Source organism: Narcine bancroftii, chromosome 13 (genome assembly GCF_036971445.1).
Source record: "Narcine bancroftii isolate sNarBan1 chromosome 13, sNarBan1.hap1, whole genome shotgun sequence".
Classification (NCBI taxonomy): Eukaryota; Metazoa; Chordata; class Chondrichthyes; order Torpediniformes; family Narcinidae; genus Narcine; species Narcine bancroftii.
The window spans coordinates 51,918,582-51,934,802 of NC_091481.1; the positions used below are offsets into that span (position 1 = coordinate 51,918,582).

General features: G+C 44.4%; 1 protein-coding gene across 5 annotated transcripts in view; it reads right to left on the bottom strand.

Annotated features, from left to right (window-relative positions):
- The window catches only part of LOC138748636 (NACHT, LRR and PYD domains-containing protein 3-like), a 75,188-nt gene that overhangs the window by 41,870 nt on the left and 17,097 nt on the right, over positions 1-16,221 (bottom strand). For 2 of the 5 annotated variants that reach the window (XM_069909157.1, XM_069909156.1), the window contains exons 3-6: positions 11,953-12,119; positions 8,078-8,249; positions 7,917-7,982; positions 59-1,796 (exon numbers count right to left, since the gene is read on the bottom strand). In XM_069909157.1, coding sequence (XP_069765258.1) covers positions 59-1,796; positions 7,917-7,982; positions 8,078-8,249; positions 11,953-12,119 — 2,143 coding nt within the window. The remainder of the gene's footprint in view (positions 1-58; positions 1,797-7,916; positions 7,983-8,077; positions 8,250-11,952; positions 12,120-16,221) is intronic. The other 3 variants (XM_069909159.1, XM_069909160.1, XM_069909158.1) reach the window with 2 other exon arrangements.

Consider the following 16,221-nt stretch of genomic DNA (forward strand, 5'->3'; position numbering starts at 1 on the left):
AGCAACATCAATGGACGAAATAATTTTACAATACCTTAAGAGACAAATTAATCGTTACCCCAAATTCTGGCACTTGTGCAGTGTGGGTCCCAGACGTTGGATTCCATCACATTGGAGAGCACAGCTCTGAAGATCGAGATGTTTTATTGTGTCGCAGAAGCTGATGGCATGATTCAAAACTGTACAGTCATTTGGGCTGAGTTGCAAGTAGCTGAAGGAAAGTGTTTCCACAGGTCCCACTGTGGCCTGCGCCACCTCAGTATTTTGGGACTCAAATAGGTAGTGTAATGTGTTCAGGAGATTTCTGTTGCCGGTGTCACCCCCGATGTTTTCAATCTCTCTCTCGACCATCTCTCTCACCCAGTCAACCACTTGGCAGACTGTCCGATCGGGGAACGGACCCAGAAATTCTTCCAGTGGCCCAGCTGAACCCGGAGAGGAAAGGCCAGCCACAAAGCGGAGGAACACATCAAACCGTCCGTCCGCTGTGCCATGAGCTTCGTTGAGCAGTTTCAGGATCTCTCCATAATCGGGAGTCAGGAATTGTGCGAGTGCAGCCACAAACTCCTGGATGGTGAAGTGGGGGAACGTGTACACCATGTTCCGGGGAGAATCCTCTCCCTCCAAGAGTTCCATGAGGAACCCGGACAAGAACTGGGAAGGCTGTAGTTGAAACTGGATCAAGTCTCCAGCCTGAAACACCACGTTCTTCTCGGACACTCCTGCAAAAGCCATCTTACCAACCTTCAGCAACACATCACGGGGGTTCTCCACATGCCGGCCGTGATTTTTCAAGATATTGTAAATATAGTAGGAATAGAGTTGGGTGATGGACTTGGGAACTTGCTGATGGTTCTTGCCCTTTTGTGAGAAGAAGGTCCCCAGGGCCTCTCCGATGATCCAGCAGCAGGACGGATTGCAACTCATGGTGTACATGATCTCATTCTCCTCCACATGTTTGAAAACAGCCTCGGCCAACGCCTCATCTTCAAAGAACCTGTTGAAGTATTCCTTCCGTTCTTCACCAACAAATCCCAGGATTTCAGCCCAGACATTGATTTCTGCCATTTCCAATACATGTAAAAAATTTGGACGGGTGGTTACCAGCACTGAACACCCTGGGAGCAGTTTGTGTTGGATTAAACTGCACACAATGGTGGACATTTTACACCTGAATTCGGGATCGGTGCACTCGAGCAGAGATTCTGTATCTCCCTGACTGTTATCGAAATCGATCTTGTCCCTGAACTCATCCAAACCATCAAATATAAACAGCAATCCCTCTGGGTTCTCCCACAAATTTTCCAGTATATTCCTCAAGTAAGGATAGAAAATGACTATTAGGTTCGACAGGTTGATTGTACAATTGATGGCGTTTAACTCCCGGAATTTGAAAAAGAAGACGAACTGGAAGTTTTGGTATATTTTGCCAGTAGCCCAGTCATGAACAATCTTTTGCACCATCGTTGTTTTTCCGATCCCCGCCACTCCGGCCACTGCTGCCAAACTCCCATTTTGGGATTTTCTGTGAGAAAAGCTGCTGTGGAACAACTGATCTGGTCGGATCTTTTCCAGTTCCCGCTGGATGCTTTTCTCTCTCCATTCCTCGCGGTCCCGGCCTCTTGCCAAGAGTTCATGTTCCACCAGCATCCTATCTCGAACTGAAGAAATAATCGTTAGGTCAACATAGCGATCAAGCAGGTGAAATGTCCGGACCGTGCCATGTTTCAGCATCGTGTTCACTAGCAACTTCTCGGTTTGCACTTTCAGAGTGTCCTGGTGCTTCTGCTGAATATCTTCAGAGAGAAAACATACAACACAGTTGGTCATCGGCGGACTGAATCTCCACGTCTCTGTGGATATTCATTCAATTATTTCCCGCCTCAAATTATCAGCATCTTAAACCGTCGTCTCTTTCTTGAGTACTGTCCTCGAGCTTGTCCCACCTCTACACAAGATCCTGGCTAAATGGTCATGGTCATACCTGCACGCCCCTATCCATTTCCACAGCTATCTACTCCCAATTTCACTAAATATATTTACTGAGGCCACCGCTCCACTACTGTGGGCAGATGATTCCCCAGATTCAGTGCTCAGTGGAGAAAAACAGGTTTTCCTCATCTCTGCCCTGAATCTACGACCTGAGAATGTTGAGACTCCGTCCCCTCATTCTGTTCTCAACCACCAGAGAAAACACATTCCTTTCTTCTATTTTATCCTTTCTTTCTTACTTTTACGTCGCTCTATGAGATCCACCCTCACCCTTCTAAACACCAATGTAAATGATCGTAGAATGCTCAGTCTCACCTTTCATTGTAAAAAACAAACTGGTGAATTCCCCTCTCCACCGGATCTAAATCCAGTGTGTCTTACACAGGTAAGGAGACCAGAACTTCAGACAGTACTCCAAGTGGCACCTCAACAGTTGCAAGTCTGAAATTTGACACTGTAACAATGAAAGCCAATATCCCATTATGTCCTGATTATCTGTTGCAAACGGTCATTTCAGGTAGCCCAAAAGTTGAGATGCAAAGGCGGAGAAACTCCACCAAAACGCATAACCATATACCTCTCTGAATGTGCAAAGGCCGTCTCCAAGCCACATAATCAACCCCTCTTGGAGAGGGATAATTGGTGGAGCACAGCTCCGCTGATCAATCTGAATGTACAGCGGCTGTTTAGGAGTGGGTTCATGATGCCGTCAGCCCGCGACCCATCTCCCCACTCACCCCTCACCCTTCAGGTCAGGGGGAGGTGGGGTAGCAGGGGCTGTCAGTGGGAACTGGCGGGACAGTCGGGGCAGCGGAAACTGTCAACAGGGGTCGGCAAGGGCAGCGGGGACCATCAGGGCCGCTCTCTGCAGCTCAAATCGTGCCAGTGAAATGGCCGCCTTCCTTACCCATAATCCCTCACGCAGCTGGAACTGTTCTGGGAGCAGTGGAAATGTGGAAAGAGTCCATGGAGCACAATGATGTTTGCATTGTGTTCTGAGCAGTGGAAATATGGAAAGATTCCATGGAGCACAGCGACGTTTGCATTGTGTGTGTTCTGAGCAGTGGAAATGTGGAAAGAGTCCATGGAGGACAGCGACGTTTGCATTGTGTTCGGAGCTACTGCAACAACCTTCTATAGCTTCCTCCGATCTATCAGAGCCGCTTCCGATCATTGCTCGATGCATCCTGAAAGGATGGTTTTGGTAATGTACAGATATCTATTGTTGAAGGAGAAGGGGAACATACTGCATTCTGTAGTCTTCTGAGGAAGTGGAGGCGTCGGTATTTTGACTCACCTGCAGGTGGGGTAGTTCCCTGTGAGATCACCAGCAATGTTCATTCACAAGAGCATTAGATTAACTGAATGGACCCAAGGAGAACTGAGGAAGGGCTTATCCCATATACTTCAAGGCAATTGTTTTCTGTTGTTACCTTGAAGCAGGGTTTCCCAAACTTTTTCTTTCTGTTCACATACCACCTTAAATGATCCATAGGGGCTCTGTGATTAGTCAGGGATTGCTTTTTTTTGGAATATTTTATTTATAATTTTTCAAGTCATACATGCATATATATTTAAATTTCGTTATAAAATATAATCATATATAAACTATATACATGTTGGCTTTGAAACCCAAATCTAATCTACCCACTTCCTCCAATCCCCACCCCCAAAAAAGAAAAAGATCCAAACAACATCAGTGGGGGTTTCAAAAATAGAGAAAAATAAGCAAAAACTTACAACATTAAACCTATCACATTCTGAAGAGAAAAAAATACTCATATTGTCATAGTTATTCCATATCTCTCTTTCTATGACCCCCCTTAGGCCATCGATGCTCTGTGATTAAGTAAGGGATTACTTAAAGTGGGATGTGAGTGGGAAGGGAAGGTTGAGAATCACTGCTTTTGACCCAATTGTGACTGAAATATTTTGCTTGAGAAAAATAGTCATTGGCCCATTTCCTTTGGAGTTCTGAAACCATGCACATAACGAGTCAATGAGGGACGATGAAAAGAAGGGTTCTCAACCTTTTTTTTCCACTCACATCCCACTTTAAGCAATCCCTTACTAATCACAGAGCACCGATAGCGTAGGGAATACTTAAAGTGGAAAGCGAGTGGAAAGAAAAAACTTTCAAAACCACTAGTGTAGGTTATGGCCAGGAAAGAGGGTCCAGAATCTGTGGCAGATCAAAGAGGTTAAGGGCAGATCGGCATTCAGATGAGTGATGTTCAGAAGACACCAAAAGATAACTAAAACCAGGTGGAGGAGTGAGGCAGCTGTTCAAAAGTGATCATTCCTTTGGCCCAGGTGGGATATACTCATTCTTTAGTTATCATAATGCCATTAGTTTCAAATTAATTATGGAGGATAGGTCTGGGCCTCTGGTTGAGCTTCTAAATTGGAAAAGGACTAGAAGGGCCAAAGGGGCCTGTATCTGTGCTGTAATATTCTATGATTCTATGATTCTAACCATAGAGCTGTGTATTTATGATGGGTGGCACTACGGCACCAGTCACCCCACCTCCATTGGATCCAAAGGGCGCTATAGGGTGCCTCTGGATATGAATGGGATGCTGGAGCAGCCTTTTAGGGCTGCTGTCTGAAAGGTAAGCTCCAATTTTTCCACCCGCTCCATAGTTGGTCTCAAGCCAGAGGCCTGACATGAAATGGCCTTACGACTTTTGCTCACGTGCTTTCATGTCTCTCTACAAAACAGCGTGCTGCAAATTTTCACCTTTTAAATAAGTCCTTGGGATTTTTTTTTTTTCTCCGGAGTAGCTGTCCCTCACCCCCAGCTTAAATCTTGCACCTCATCCCTTCAATCTCTAATTTTAGGTTTAGCTACCATCAACAACACTAGGAATAGTCATCTCATCTACACCCCTCATGATTTATGAACTTCCACAAGTTTTGCCCTTGGCACAAGCCCTACATTTCCGCTAACATGCTTGAAGCTTTTCCAACATTTTAAACTGAATGACAGCCTTCCTGTCAGTAGACAAAACAGCCAGGGATCAATAAGCATTCTGGTCTCTAAAACATCATCTATGCTTGTAACATGATGCCCTTCCTCCTGCAATCAATGTCCCAACCAATTACTGCAACCATGCAAGACCACACGGTCTCCCTGTGTAACCTATTGAGTCTACCCGTATTATACTCTACATGCCAATTCCTAAACAACCCTTGTTATTTTTTTATTTGTTTACATGTATACGCATCTTTTTGAGCACATTTTTTGCACTGTCAATAAGTGATATTTCTGCCTCGCCCGTAGGAAAAAGAACCTCATTATTGTATGTGATCGATGTAGTCTGACAATAATTCTGAACTTTGCATCCTTTGCAGGTTTGCTGTGACTCCAGCTTTTCTGAATCAACTATTTTTTTTAATAATCTTTAAATGATGATAAACCAGATTTTCGAAAAAGGTTTTAGGCATCTCACCGCAATGTTGGAGTAATCATTCAGAATTCCTGTCATAGAGTGGTTTTCCTTTATATTATGTTCTTTACGCTAGCACCAATCTCTTACAATATCTCCTCACTCCTCTGGCCTATATACACGAAGAACATTGAACATCCATTTCGGTCTGTTGTGGATTCCTACTCATGAGCACATTTTTTTTGTGTTTCTTTGGAACCTCTCCAATCATAGAATCATAGAATATTACAGCACAGACACAGGCCCCTTTGGTCCTTCTAGTCTGTGCCAAACATTATTCTGCCTAGTCCCACTGACCTGCATGCAGTCCATAATGCCTCCAATCTTAGTGTCATCTGCCTGAAAACAACTTATTCCAATCCATGCATTCTAGATCCTTCCTCATTTCCTAAAAACTGGCCTTTTCCAATTTAGAAGCTCAACCAGAGGCCCAGACCTATCCTCCATAATTAATTTGAAACTAATGGCATTATGATAACTAAAGAATGAGTATATCCCACCTGGGCCAAAGGAATGATCACTTTTGAACAGCTGCCTCACTCCTCCACCTGGTTTTAGTTATCTTTTGGTGTCTTCTGAACATCACTCATCTGAATGCCGATCTGCCCTTAACCTCTTTGATCTGCCACAGATTCTGGACCCTCTTTCCTGGCCATAACCTACACTAGTGGTTTTGAAAGTTTTTTCTTTCCACTCGCATTCCACTTTAAGTATTCCCTACGCTATCGGTGCTCTGTGATTAGTAAGGGATTGCTTAAGGTGGGATGTGAGTGGAAAAAAAAAGGTTGAGAACCCTTCTTTTCATCGTCCCTCATTGACTCGTTATGTGCATGGTTTCAGAACTCCAAAGGAAATGGGCCAATGACCATTTTTTTCAAGCAAAATATTTCAGTCACAATTGGGTCAAAAGCAGTGATTCTCAACCTTCCCTTCCCACTCACATCCCACTTTAAGTAATCCCTTACTTAATCACAGAGCATCGATGGCCTAGGGGGGGTCATAGAAAGAGAGATATGGAATAAGTATGACAATATAAGTATTTTTTTCTCTTCAGAATGTGATAATCATAGGTTTAATGTTGTAAGTTTTTGCTTATTTTTCTCTATTTTTGAAACCCCCACTGATGTTGTTTGGATCTTTTTCTTTTTTGGGGGTGGGGGATTGGAGGAGGTGGGTGGGGTAGATTAGATTTGGGTTTCAAAGCCAACATGTATATAGTTTATATATGATTATATTTTATAACGAAATTTAAATATATATGCATGTATGACTTGAAAAATTATAAATAAAATATTCCAAAAAAAAAGCAATCCCTGACTAATCACAGAGCACCTATGGATCATTTAAGGTGGTATGTGAACAGAAAGAAAAAGTTTGGGAAACCCTGCTTCAAGGTAACAACAGAAAACAATTGCCTTGAAGTATATGGGATAAGCCCTTCCTCAGTTCTCCTTGGGTCCATTCAGTTAATCTAATGCTCTTGTGAATGAACATTGCTGGTGATCTCACAGGGAACTACCCCACCTGCAGGTGAGTCAAAATACCGACGCCTCCACTTCCTCAGAAGACTACAGAATGCAGTATGTTCCCCTTCTCCTTCAACAATAGATATCTGTACATTACCAAAACCATCCTTTCAGGATGCATCGAGCAATGATCGGAAGTGGCTCTGATAGATCGGAGGAAGCTACAGAAGGTTGTTGCAGTAGCTCCGAACACAATGCAAACGTCATTGTCCTCCATGGACTCTTTCCACATTTCCACTGCTCAGAACACACACAATGCAAACGTGCTGTGCTCCATGGACTCTTTCCACATTTCCACTGCTCAGAACACAATGCAAACATCGCTGTGCTCCATGGACTCTTTCCACATTTCCACTGCTCAGAACACAATGCAAACATCGCTGTGCTCCATGGACTCTTTCCACATTTCCACTGCTCAGAACACAATGCAAACGTCGCTGTGCTCCATGGACTCTTTCCACATTTCTACTGCTCACTGAGGCAGCCAAACCCCCATCTCTGTTCCCTTCTCCCTTCAGAAAGAAAGTGTGAGAACTTGCGCACAAACATGGTTCAAGAAGCTTTCCTCCCAGCAGCCATCAAGCTCTTGAAAGAACCCCATGACATGGGGTTCTAGCAGTGCACTAACTGACCTTTCTTTTCATTGTCTGCTGAATGTCTTTTCACCTTTCTGGGTGTATTGTCTCAGGTCATGTTACATCACATGAAATAGGGACTCTAACACGAGGCCTGCTTTGCCACTATGTGCGATAATCTAAAACTACAAGGCCAATCCTGCAACACAAAAAATATCCTCCAATGTGTTTTTTTTTTCTCTGATTTCCATCGCATTTAACTTTAAAGACCAACACATTTCTCCCACAGATGAACATAGACCTCAATCAACATTTCCTCCACCGAGGTTCAGTGATGTGGTTGGAACTTACCTTGCCTCAGCTCAGCTCCTTACCTTTAAGTTTTCCAGTCAGTGAGGACGAATCAACTGTGACCTTTATGTAATCATACGGAACAAAGCCTGTTTAAATTAATGAAAATTAGTGAAAGTAAATCCATCAACATTTAGGGAACGAACACAGTTTTTAAAAAATCTGCATTTAGTCAGTGAGTTACCATGATCCAGGATTTCTTTCAAGATTTTGTCTATCTTAGGAACCGCATTTCGGATTTTCACAAAGGCTTCCCACATCACTCTCCGGGCCTGGGAGCCTTTCTTCATCACCAGGTTCAGGAGGAGTTTGGAACTCTCTGCCCTCTCTCCCTTCTCGGCAAGTTCACAAACTTTCTGTGAAAAGTGACAGACCATACATGAAGGAAAGAAGTGACCGATTCACACACAGAACAATGCGGAAATGATGGACACTCTGACAGGCTTTGTGCAGCATAATCCTGTCTGAATCTGGATCTGATCTGAATCCTGTGAGGATTATTTTCCCTTGAGCTTAATCAGTCAGTCGATCACATCCTATCTATTTAAATTTAGACACACGAGCCCGTGCCGCTCAAATACCCTAACCAACAGGAACATCTGGAGGAAACCCACACAGTTCACGGGGAGAATGTACAAACTCCTTAGAGAACTGCCAGATTCGAACCCAGGGCGCTGGTGAGTATTAGTGTTGTCCTAACCGCTATGCTGACTTTGCCGACATCTTCCCCACATCCGAAATCTCAATGCTGAGGGATTTTTAAAAAAGCGAGTGAAACAAGGCAGAATTTAAGAAAAAACAAGTGGAACTCTCCGAGTGAGCAGCATCCGGGCAGGGGCTTGAATTGCCAACACACTGGGTTGAGAAGTGTTCCTCAGGACAGAGTGGGATGGGAGGCATAAAGGGGAGAAAAGGATGGAGAAAAATATCACAGAAATGGCAGATTGAATTTAACATGGGGAAAGACGAGGTGTTGTAGTGTCATGGGTTAAACCAGGACTTGGCTTACACTGTAAATGATAGGACCTTCTGGGGTTCTGCAGAAGAAAGAGCAGGGCACAGACTCACAATTCAGTGAAAGTGGCCACCCAGGTGGACAGGGTGATAAAGAAAGTGTTGGACAAGCAAATGTTCATTGGACAGTGTATTGAATACTGTTCTTGGACCATCATGTATGGACTTCAAGACTTTGGTAAAACCTTATTTAAAATTTTCTGTGCTGCAGACAGAAGACAATTGAACTGCAATGTGAGAAAACTAAAGCATGGTTAGTGATGCAATTATATCACAGTGAGGCGGGTTCCAATCCGGCACTGTCTGTAAGGAGATACTATGTTCTGCCCCTGTCTGTGTGAAGCTTCCTCCAGGTGCTCCGGCCTTCTCCCATCCTTCAAAAATGCATGAACATTTTAAAATAATTTGTGATGGACGAGTGAATGCAACGATTACCCAGACCCCACAGGGGCCAATGACCTTTGTCCCAGGTGACAACCTGCACAGCGGGAAACAACGAGCAACAGCGGGAATGCCAACCAATCTGAGGTGGTGCTACTTTGTCGTAACTCCTGCCGTCAGCAGCGGGGAGAGAATATAAGCAGAGATGCCAGTGTAATACACGAGTCTTTGAATTCAAAGCATGGGGTAAGGCACCACATTCTCACCGAGTGCCCCCCGCTCCAAGCCAGGGTGCGCTGCCTTCCCCCCAAGAATATCACCCTCGCCAAGGAGGAGTTAATTAAAAAAATGCAAAAGCTGGGCCATTCCGACAGCCCCTAGAACCCATCCTGTACATGGGACTGAAGGCAACAGGAGGGTGGAGGCCGTGTGTTGACTATCGCCACCTCAATGAGGCCACTACACCCAACAGATACCCCATGCCCCACATCCAAGACTTTACCACTAACTTACAAGGAGCACGGGCATTTTCAAAAGTTACCTCATCAGGGGCTATCACCAGATCCCGATCCATCCCAACCACGTCCCTAAAACCACCACCAGTTACCAGTGGTGTTCTGCAGGGTCTGTGTTGGGGCTGCTTCTTGTTATATATAAATGAGTTGGATTATGGAACAGATGGGTTTGTGTCTAAATTTGCAGATAACACCAAAATAGGTGGTAGGACGGGTGGTGCTGAGGATGCGGAACGGCTGCAGAGAGACTTGGATAGATTAGGAGAATGGGAAAAGAGGTGGCAGATGAAATACTTTGTAAGAAATGCTACGGACCTACATGTTGGTAGAAGAAATAGACAGGAAGACTATTATTTGGATGGAGACGAAATTCAAAATTCAGAGGTGCAAAGAGACTTCGGACTCCTCGTGTAGGATACCCTAAAGGTTAACCTCCAGGTTAATTCGGCAGTGTGGGTATGACAACGGCTCTGTATACGCTTATCTTTGTGAGGTTTTTCAGTTGGTTGTTTTTCCAGACTCTTTTGTGTAGTCTTCCAAAGGCGCTATTTGCCTTGGAGAGTCTGTTGTCTATCTCATTGTCGATCCTTGCATCTGATGAAATGGTGCAGCCGAGATAGGTAAACTGGTTGACCGTTTTGAGTTTTGTGTGCCCAATGGAGATGTGGGGGGGCTGGTAATCATGGTGGGGAGCTGGCTGATGGAGGACCCACACTCCTGTCATACCCACACTCCTGTTCGGCTCCGAATCATGGGTCCTCTACCGGCACCACCTACGGCTCCTAGAACGCTTCCACCAGCGTTGTCTCCACTCCATCCTCAACATCCATTGGAGCGCTTACATCCTTAACGTTGAAGTACTCGAGATGGCAGAGGTCGACAGCATCGAGTCCACGCTGCTGAAGATCCAGCTGCGCTGGATGGGTCACGTCTCCAGAATGGAGGACCATCGCCTTCCCAAGATCGTGTTATATGGCGAGCTCTCCACTGGCCACCGTGACAGAGGTGCACCAAAGAAAAGGTACAAGGACTGCCTAAAGAAATCTCTTGGTGCCTGCCACATTGACCACCGCCAGTGGGCTGATAACGCCTCAAACCGTGCATCTTGGCGCCTCACAGTTTGGCGGGCAGCAACCTCCTTTGAAGAAGACCGTAGAGCCCACCTCACTGACAAAAGGCAAAGGAGGAAAAACCCAACACCCAACCCCAACCAACCAATTTTCCCCTGCAACCGCTGCAATCGTGTCTGCCTGTCCCGCATCGGACTTGTCAGCCACAAACGAGCCTGCAGCTGACGTGGACTTTTTACCCCCTCCATAAATCTTCGTCCGCGAAGCCAAGCCAAAGAAAAAGAAAATTCGGCAGTGAAGAAGGTGAATGCAATTCTGGCATTCATATCTAGAGGGATAGCAGAGAAGGGCAGAAGTGTAATGTGCAGTTTCTATAAAGCACTGGTGGGACCTCACTTGGAGTACAGGGTACATTTTTGGATGCGTATTGGAGAGAATTTAGAGATTTACTAGAATAATACCAGGAATGAAAGGCCTTGACAAAGCAAATTTGGGAAGGATTTTTCCCATGGTAGGGAAGTCTAGGACAAGACTTCAGGATAAAAAGCGTATCGATTTAAAACAGATATGGTGAAATTTCTTTAGCTGGAGGGTTGTGAGTCTGTGCAACTTGTTGCCACAGGCAGCTGTGGAAGCGAGGTCGTTGGGTATATTTAAGGTAGAGATTGACAGGTATTTGATTAGTCAGGGCATCAAGGGTTACGAAGAAGGCCAGGGAATTGGGCTGAGTGGGAGGGTTAGAATGGCAGAGCAGATTCAATGTGCCGATTGGCGTCTTCTGCTCCTATATCTTGTGTGATCTTGTGCATTGAAACAGGCAGAAGATATGTTAATGGTGAGTACTATAGGAACAATTGTTTTGGAAGCAGGATAGCCAAAAACAGGCAAATGTGTCAAGGTGGCAACTTTGTCTGCATAATAAAGTTGAGTCGAGAGGAATGTTTCCCTATTTAAGACTCTTTGATCTGTATATGATTATTTTAATTTGGTGCCCTGGCTCCTTTATTTTACCCTGACAATTCTCAGCTTCAACATCCTATGGGAATAACCCACATTAGCTCCCTGTCCCTCCCACTCACCGCATGGTCCAATCCACTGATCAGCTTCTCCAAAGTTAACATTGAGCTGACTCCATGAACACCTCCTTCCATCGCTGGCTCCAACCGCTCACGGTAGAACTTGGTCAACTGGAACAACTTAAAATCGTCCCAACTTGCCAAGAGCCCGGTGATTGTACAGCTGGGATCTGTGAGGGGAAGTCCGGAAAAAATATCTGTTCACTTCTGATCTTTTGATGCAAAGGTTATTTTCCATCTGATACCATCTGGTGCATCCTGGTGTTAGTCAGATCTGCACGCCTTAAAATAAACTTCAATGCATTTCAGATCTTAGAGGGCATTTCTGGAGCCACCGTATCAAGGCAACACCAACACCTCCAATTTCCAAGGAATCAGAGTTTTGGCACATCAAGAATTTTCTGCAGTGTACAGTGGTTGCATCAAGGCCTGGTTTTGATACTTGAGTGGACGGGAACACAGAAGGCTGTAGACCCTGGTAAATGTTGCCAAATTCATAATGGACTATGAGCACCTTTCCAAGTGAATTTTTTGCCTCAAGAAGGCTGCTCATACCACTGTTCACAAATTCTTCCCTCTGCTTCCTGCAGGCAGTCGTTACAAAAGCTAAATGTAATTTAACCTGACCTCCATCTTCAACAATTTTTTTTTCTCTATAAGACTCATGAGCTATCTCGTAGTACCCAAACAAACCCTAAACAAAGCACCTGCCTGCATCTTTATGAACTCAACTCAAAGGGGAATATTATTTACCCATCCTTTTATAGTTATTACTTCTTTTCTATTACATGGCAAAGATAGGAGGTGAAAAAGGCTGCCTCACCACTAAGTCATGAACTGATCCATCTCCTACTCAGCTCCACTGACCAGCCTTCTCCCCATAACCTGTGAATCACTAGCTAATCAATGACCTATCAATATACAATAGGTGCAGGAGCAGGCCATTTGGCCCTTCAAGCCAGCACCGCCATTCACTGTGATCATAGCCTTCTCCCCACATCCTTTGACTCCACTGTCTCTATCTAACTCTTTCTTGAAGGCATCCAGAGAATTGGCCTCTACTTCCTTCTGAAGCAGACGTTCCACAGGTCCACAACTTTCTGGGTGAAAAAGTTTTTCCTCAATTCCATTCTAATTGGCCAACCCCTTATTCTTAAACTGTGGCCTCTGGTTCTGGACTCTCCCCAACATCAGGAACATGCTTCCTGCCTCTTGCATGTCCAATCCATTAATAATCTTGTATGTTTCAATCATATCCCCTCTCAACCTAAATTCCAGTGTATACAACCCCAGTCACTACAATCTTTCAATAAGTGACAGTCCCAACATCCTGGGAATTAACCTCGTGAACCTTCACTGCACTCCCTCAACAGCAAGAATGTCCTTCCTCAAACTTGGAGACCAAATTTGCACATAATATTCCAGGTGTGGTCTCACCAGGGCCCTGTACAACTGCAGAAGGACCTCTCTGCTCCTATACTCAACTCCCCTTGTTATGAAGGCCAACATGTCATCAGCTTTCTTCACTCCCTGCTGGACCTGCATGCCTACTTTCAGTGACTGATAAACAAGGACACCTAGATCTCGTTGTACTTCCCTCTTTCCTAACTTGACACCATTCAGATAGTGATCTGCCTTCTTGTTTTTTGCCACCAGAGTGGCAATCACCTCACATTTATCCACATTAAATTGCATCTGCCCACTCATCCAACCTGTCCAAGTCACCTTGCATTATCATATCCTCCTCACATTCCACACAGCCACCCAGCGTTCTGTCATCTGCAAATTTGCTAATGTTACTTTTAATCCCTTCATTTTAATCATTAATGTACATTGTAAATAGCTGCAGTCCAAACACTGAGCCTGCCATTCTTAAAGGGACCCGTTAATCCCTACTCTTTGTTTCCTGTCTGCCAATCAATTTTCTATCCATGTCAGTACCCTAATATCCTGTGCTCTAATTTTGCCCACTAATCTCCTATGTGGGACCTTATCAAAGGCTTTCTGAAAGTCCAGGTATACTGCATCCACTGGGTCTCCCTTTTAAAATTCCAGAAGATTAGTCAAGCATGATTTCTCCTTCGTAAATCCATGCAAACTTGAACCAATCCTGTTACTGCTGTCCAAATGGGCCACTATTTCATCTTTTATACTTGACTTCAGCATCTTCCCCACCATTGATGTGAGGCTAACTGGTGTATAATTCCCTGTTTTCTCTCTCCCTCCTTTCTTTAAAAGTGGAATAACATTAGCTACCCTCCAATCTACAGGAACTGATCCTGAATTTATAGAACATTGGAAAATGATTACCAATGCTTCCACGATTTCTGGAGCCACCTCCTTAAGTGCCCTGGGATGCAGACCACTAGGCCCTGGGGATTTATCAGCCTTCAGTCCCATCAGTCTACCCAACACCATTTTCTGCCTCATGTGAATCTCTGCACAGTTATCATAGCAGTCAGTGCAACACCGTTACAACACCAGAGATCGGGACTGGGGTTCGAATCCTGTGCTGTCTCTAAGGCGTTAGTATGTTCTCGCTGTGTTTGTGTGGGAGTTTCCAGGGGCTCCAGTTTCCTCCCACTGTTCAGAATGTACCAGGGGTAGAAGACAATTGGGTGTAATCGGGCATTACAGACTCATGGGCCGAAAGGGCCTGTTACTGCTCTGTATGTCTAAATTTAAATTTAAATTTAAAACCCAGTGACCTGGCCTCAACAACTGCTTGTGGCACCAAGGTCCACAGATTTGCCATCCTCTAGCTGAAGCAATTCTTTTCCACATCTATTTTGAGCAGATGGCCTTCAATCTTAAAGTTGCACACTCTTGTCCTGGACTCCATGGGAACAATCTTTCTACAGCTACTCTGTCTTCAACATTTGAAATGTTTCTATAGCCCCTTTTACACTTGTAAGTGGTCCCAGGAATTAACAGCCAATCAGCCTTTGAAGTGTCTAGTGTGAAAGCAAAATCAGCTCAACACCGGCATCAGATGATGTCATCTCATGCCAGGGATTGATGTCCTTGACCCCTAGTACAATCCCCTGTGTCTCCAAACGCCGGTGTTGCAATCAGACAAGTGTGAAATGGGCGGTTGCAATGTGGAATTAAAATTACCCAAGTTTTTGTGTGAGTGCAGGAACAAGAAGGAAAGATTAAAATGAAGGTATAAACTTTGCCGTGGGAAAGACAGAGGTAGGAAATAAATAACAATAAAAAGCAATTTTTAAACAGCTTCAGAGAGTTGGTAGCGCTATAGTGCATAATTTATAAAGATCGTGGGATAAAGGGATGGTGGATCCAACTTCCCAGAAGGCAGTGTGACAAAGAAAACCCTCCATGAATGCTCCGTGCATTCCTTTCTCTGCCACAAGGAATTTGGAGAGGGCAGGTCCACCATCGCTTTTTCCTCATGGTCTTCATAAATTGTACACAATAGTGCAACCAACTTACCCACAAATGGTATAACTTATACACTATAGCTCTACCAACTTTCCCACCCTGTTTAAAAATTGTCCGTTATTGCTATTTACTGCTGGCACTTTCCCACGGTTCCTTATAAAGGTTTATATCGGTTGGCACAACAACAGGGGCTGAAGGGCTCATACTTGGCTGAACATAAAGTTAATTATGTTATAATTAGGCATGATTAATTTGTTCAAATACAAGTTCATAATACATTGATCAGGATTTATGGCAGATCCACCATATCTCGATCTGTCATGTCGTCACCAGTAGAAGAAAGAACAATCCTAACCTTGGGGATGGCCCCTTGTAAGTGTGAAAGTGTTCAGTATCCCAGTTAGAAGTGGTCAAGTGTGAAAAGCCAAACCCCCATTCCTACCCCAGGACACGGAACGGCTAATTTAGTGGGATGCAAGTGTGAAAGGGGCTAATGAGATCCCCAGTACATTCCAACGAGTATAGGCCAGGAATTTTCAAACATTCCTCATTGATTCCTGGAATAATCCTTGTGAGCCTCCTCTGAACCCTCTCCAATGTCAGTACATCATTTAGACCAGGGGTGTCAAACTCAAATTCATGGAGGGCCAAAATTAAAAACTTGGACTAAGTCGAGGGCCGAACTAAATATTTATTGAAAATTTTCAACAACATCTGCATGTTTTCTCTTCTTTCAACATATGTAATGTTAAACTTTAGGATATAACTTTAGGAGGATAATGTTACAGGTCAGGAGTAGGTAGCTCAAGTTCACCCTTTGCTTGACCTGAGGGAAACATATTTGGTCCCTGTGGAGATGTAGTCAGCATT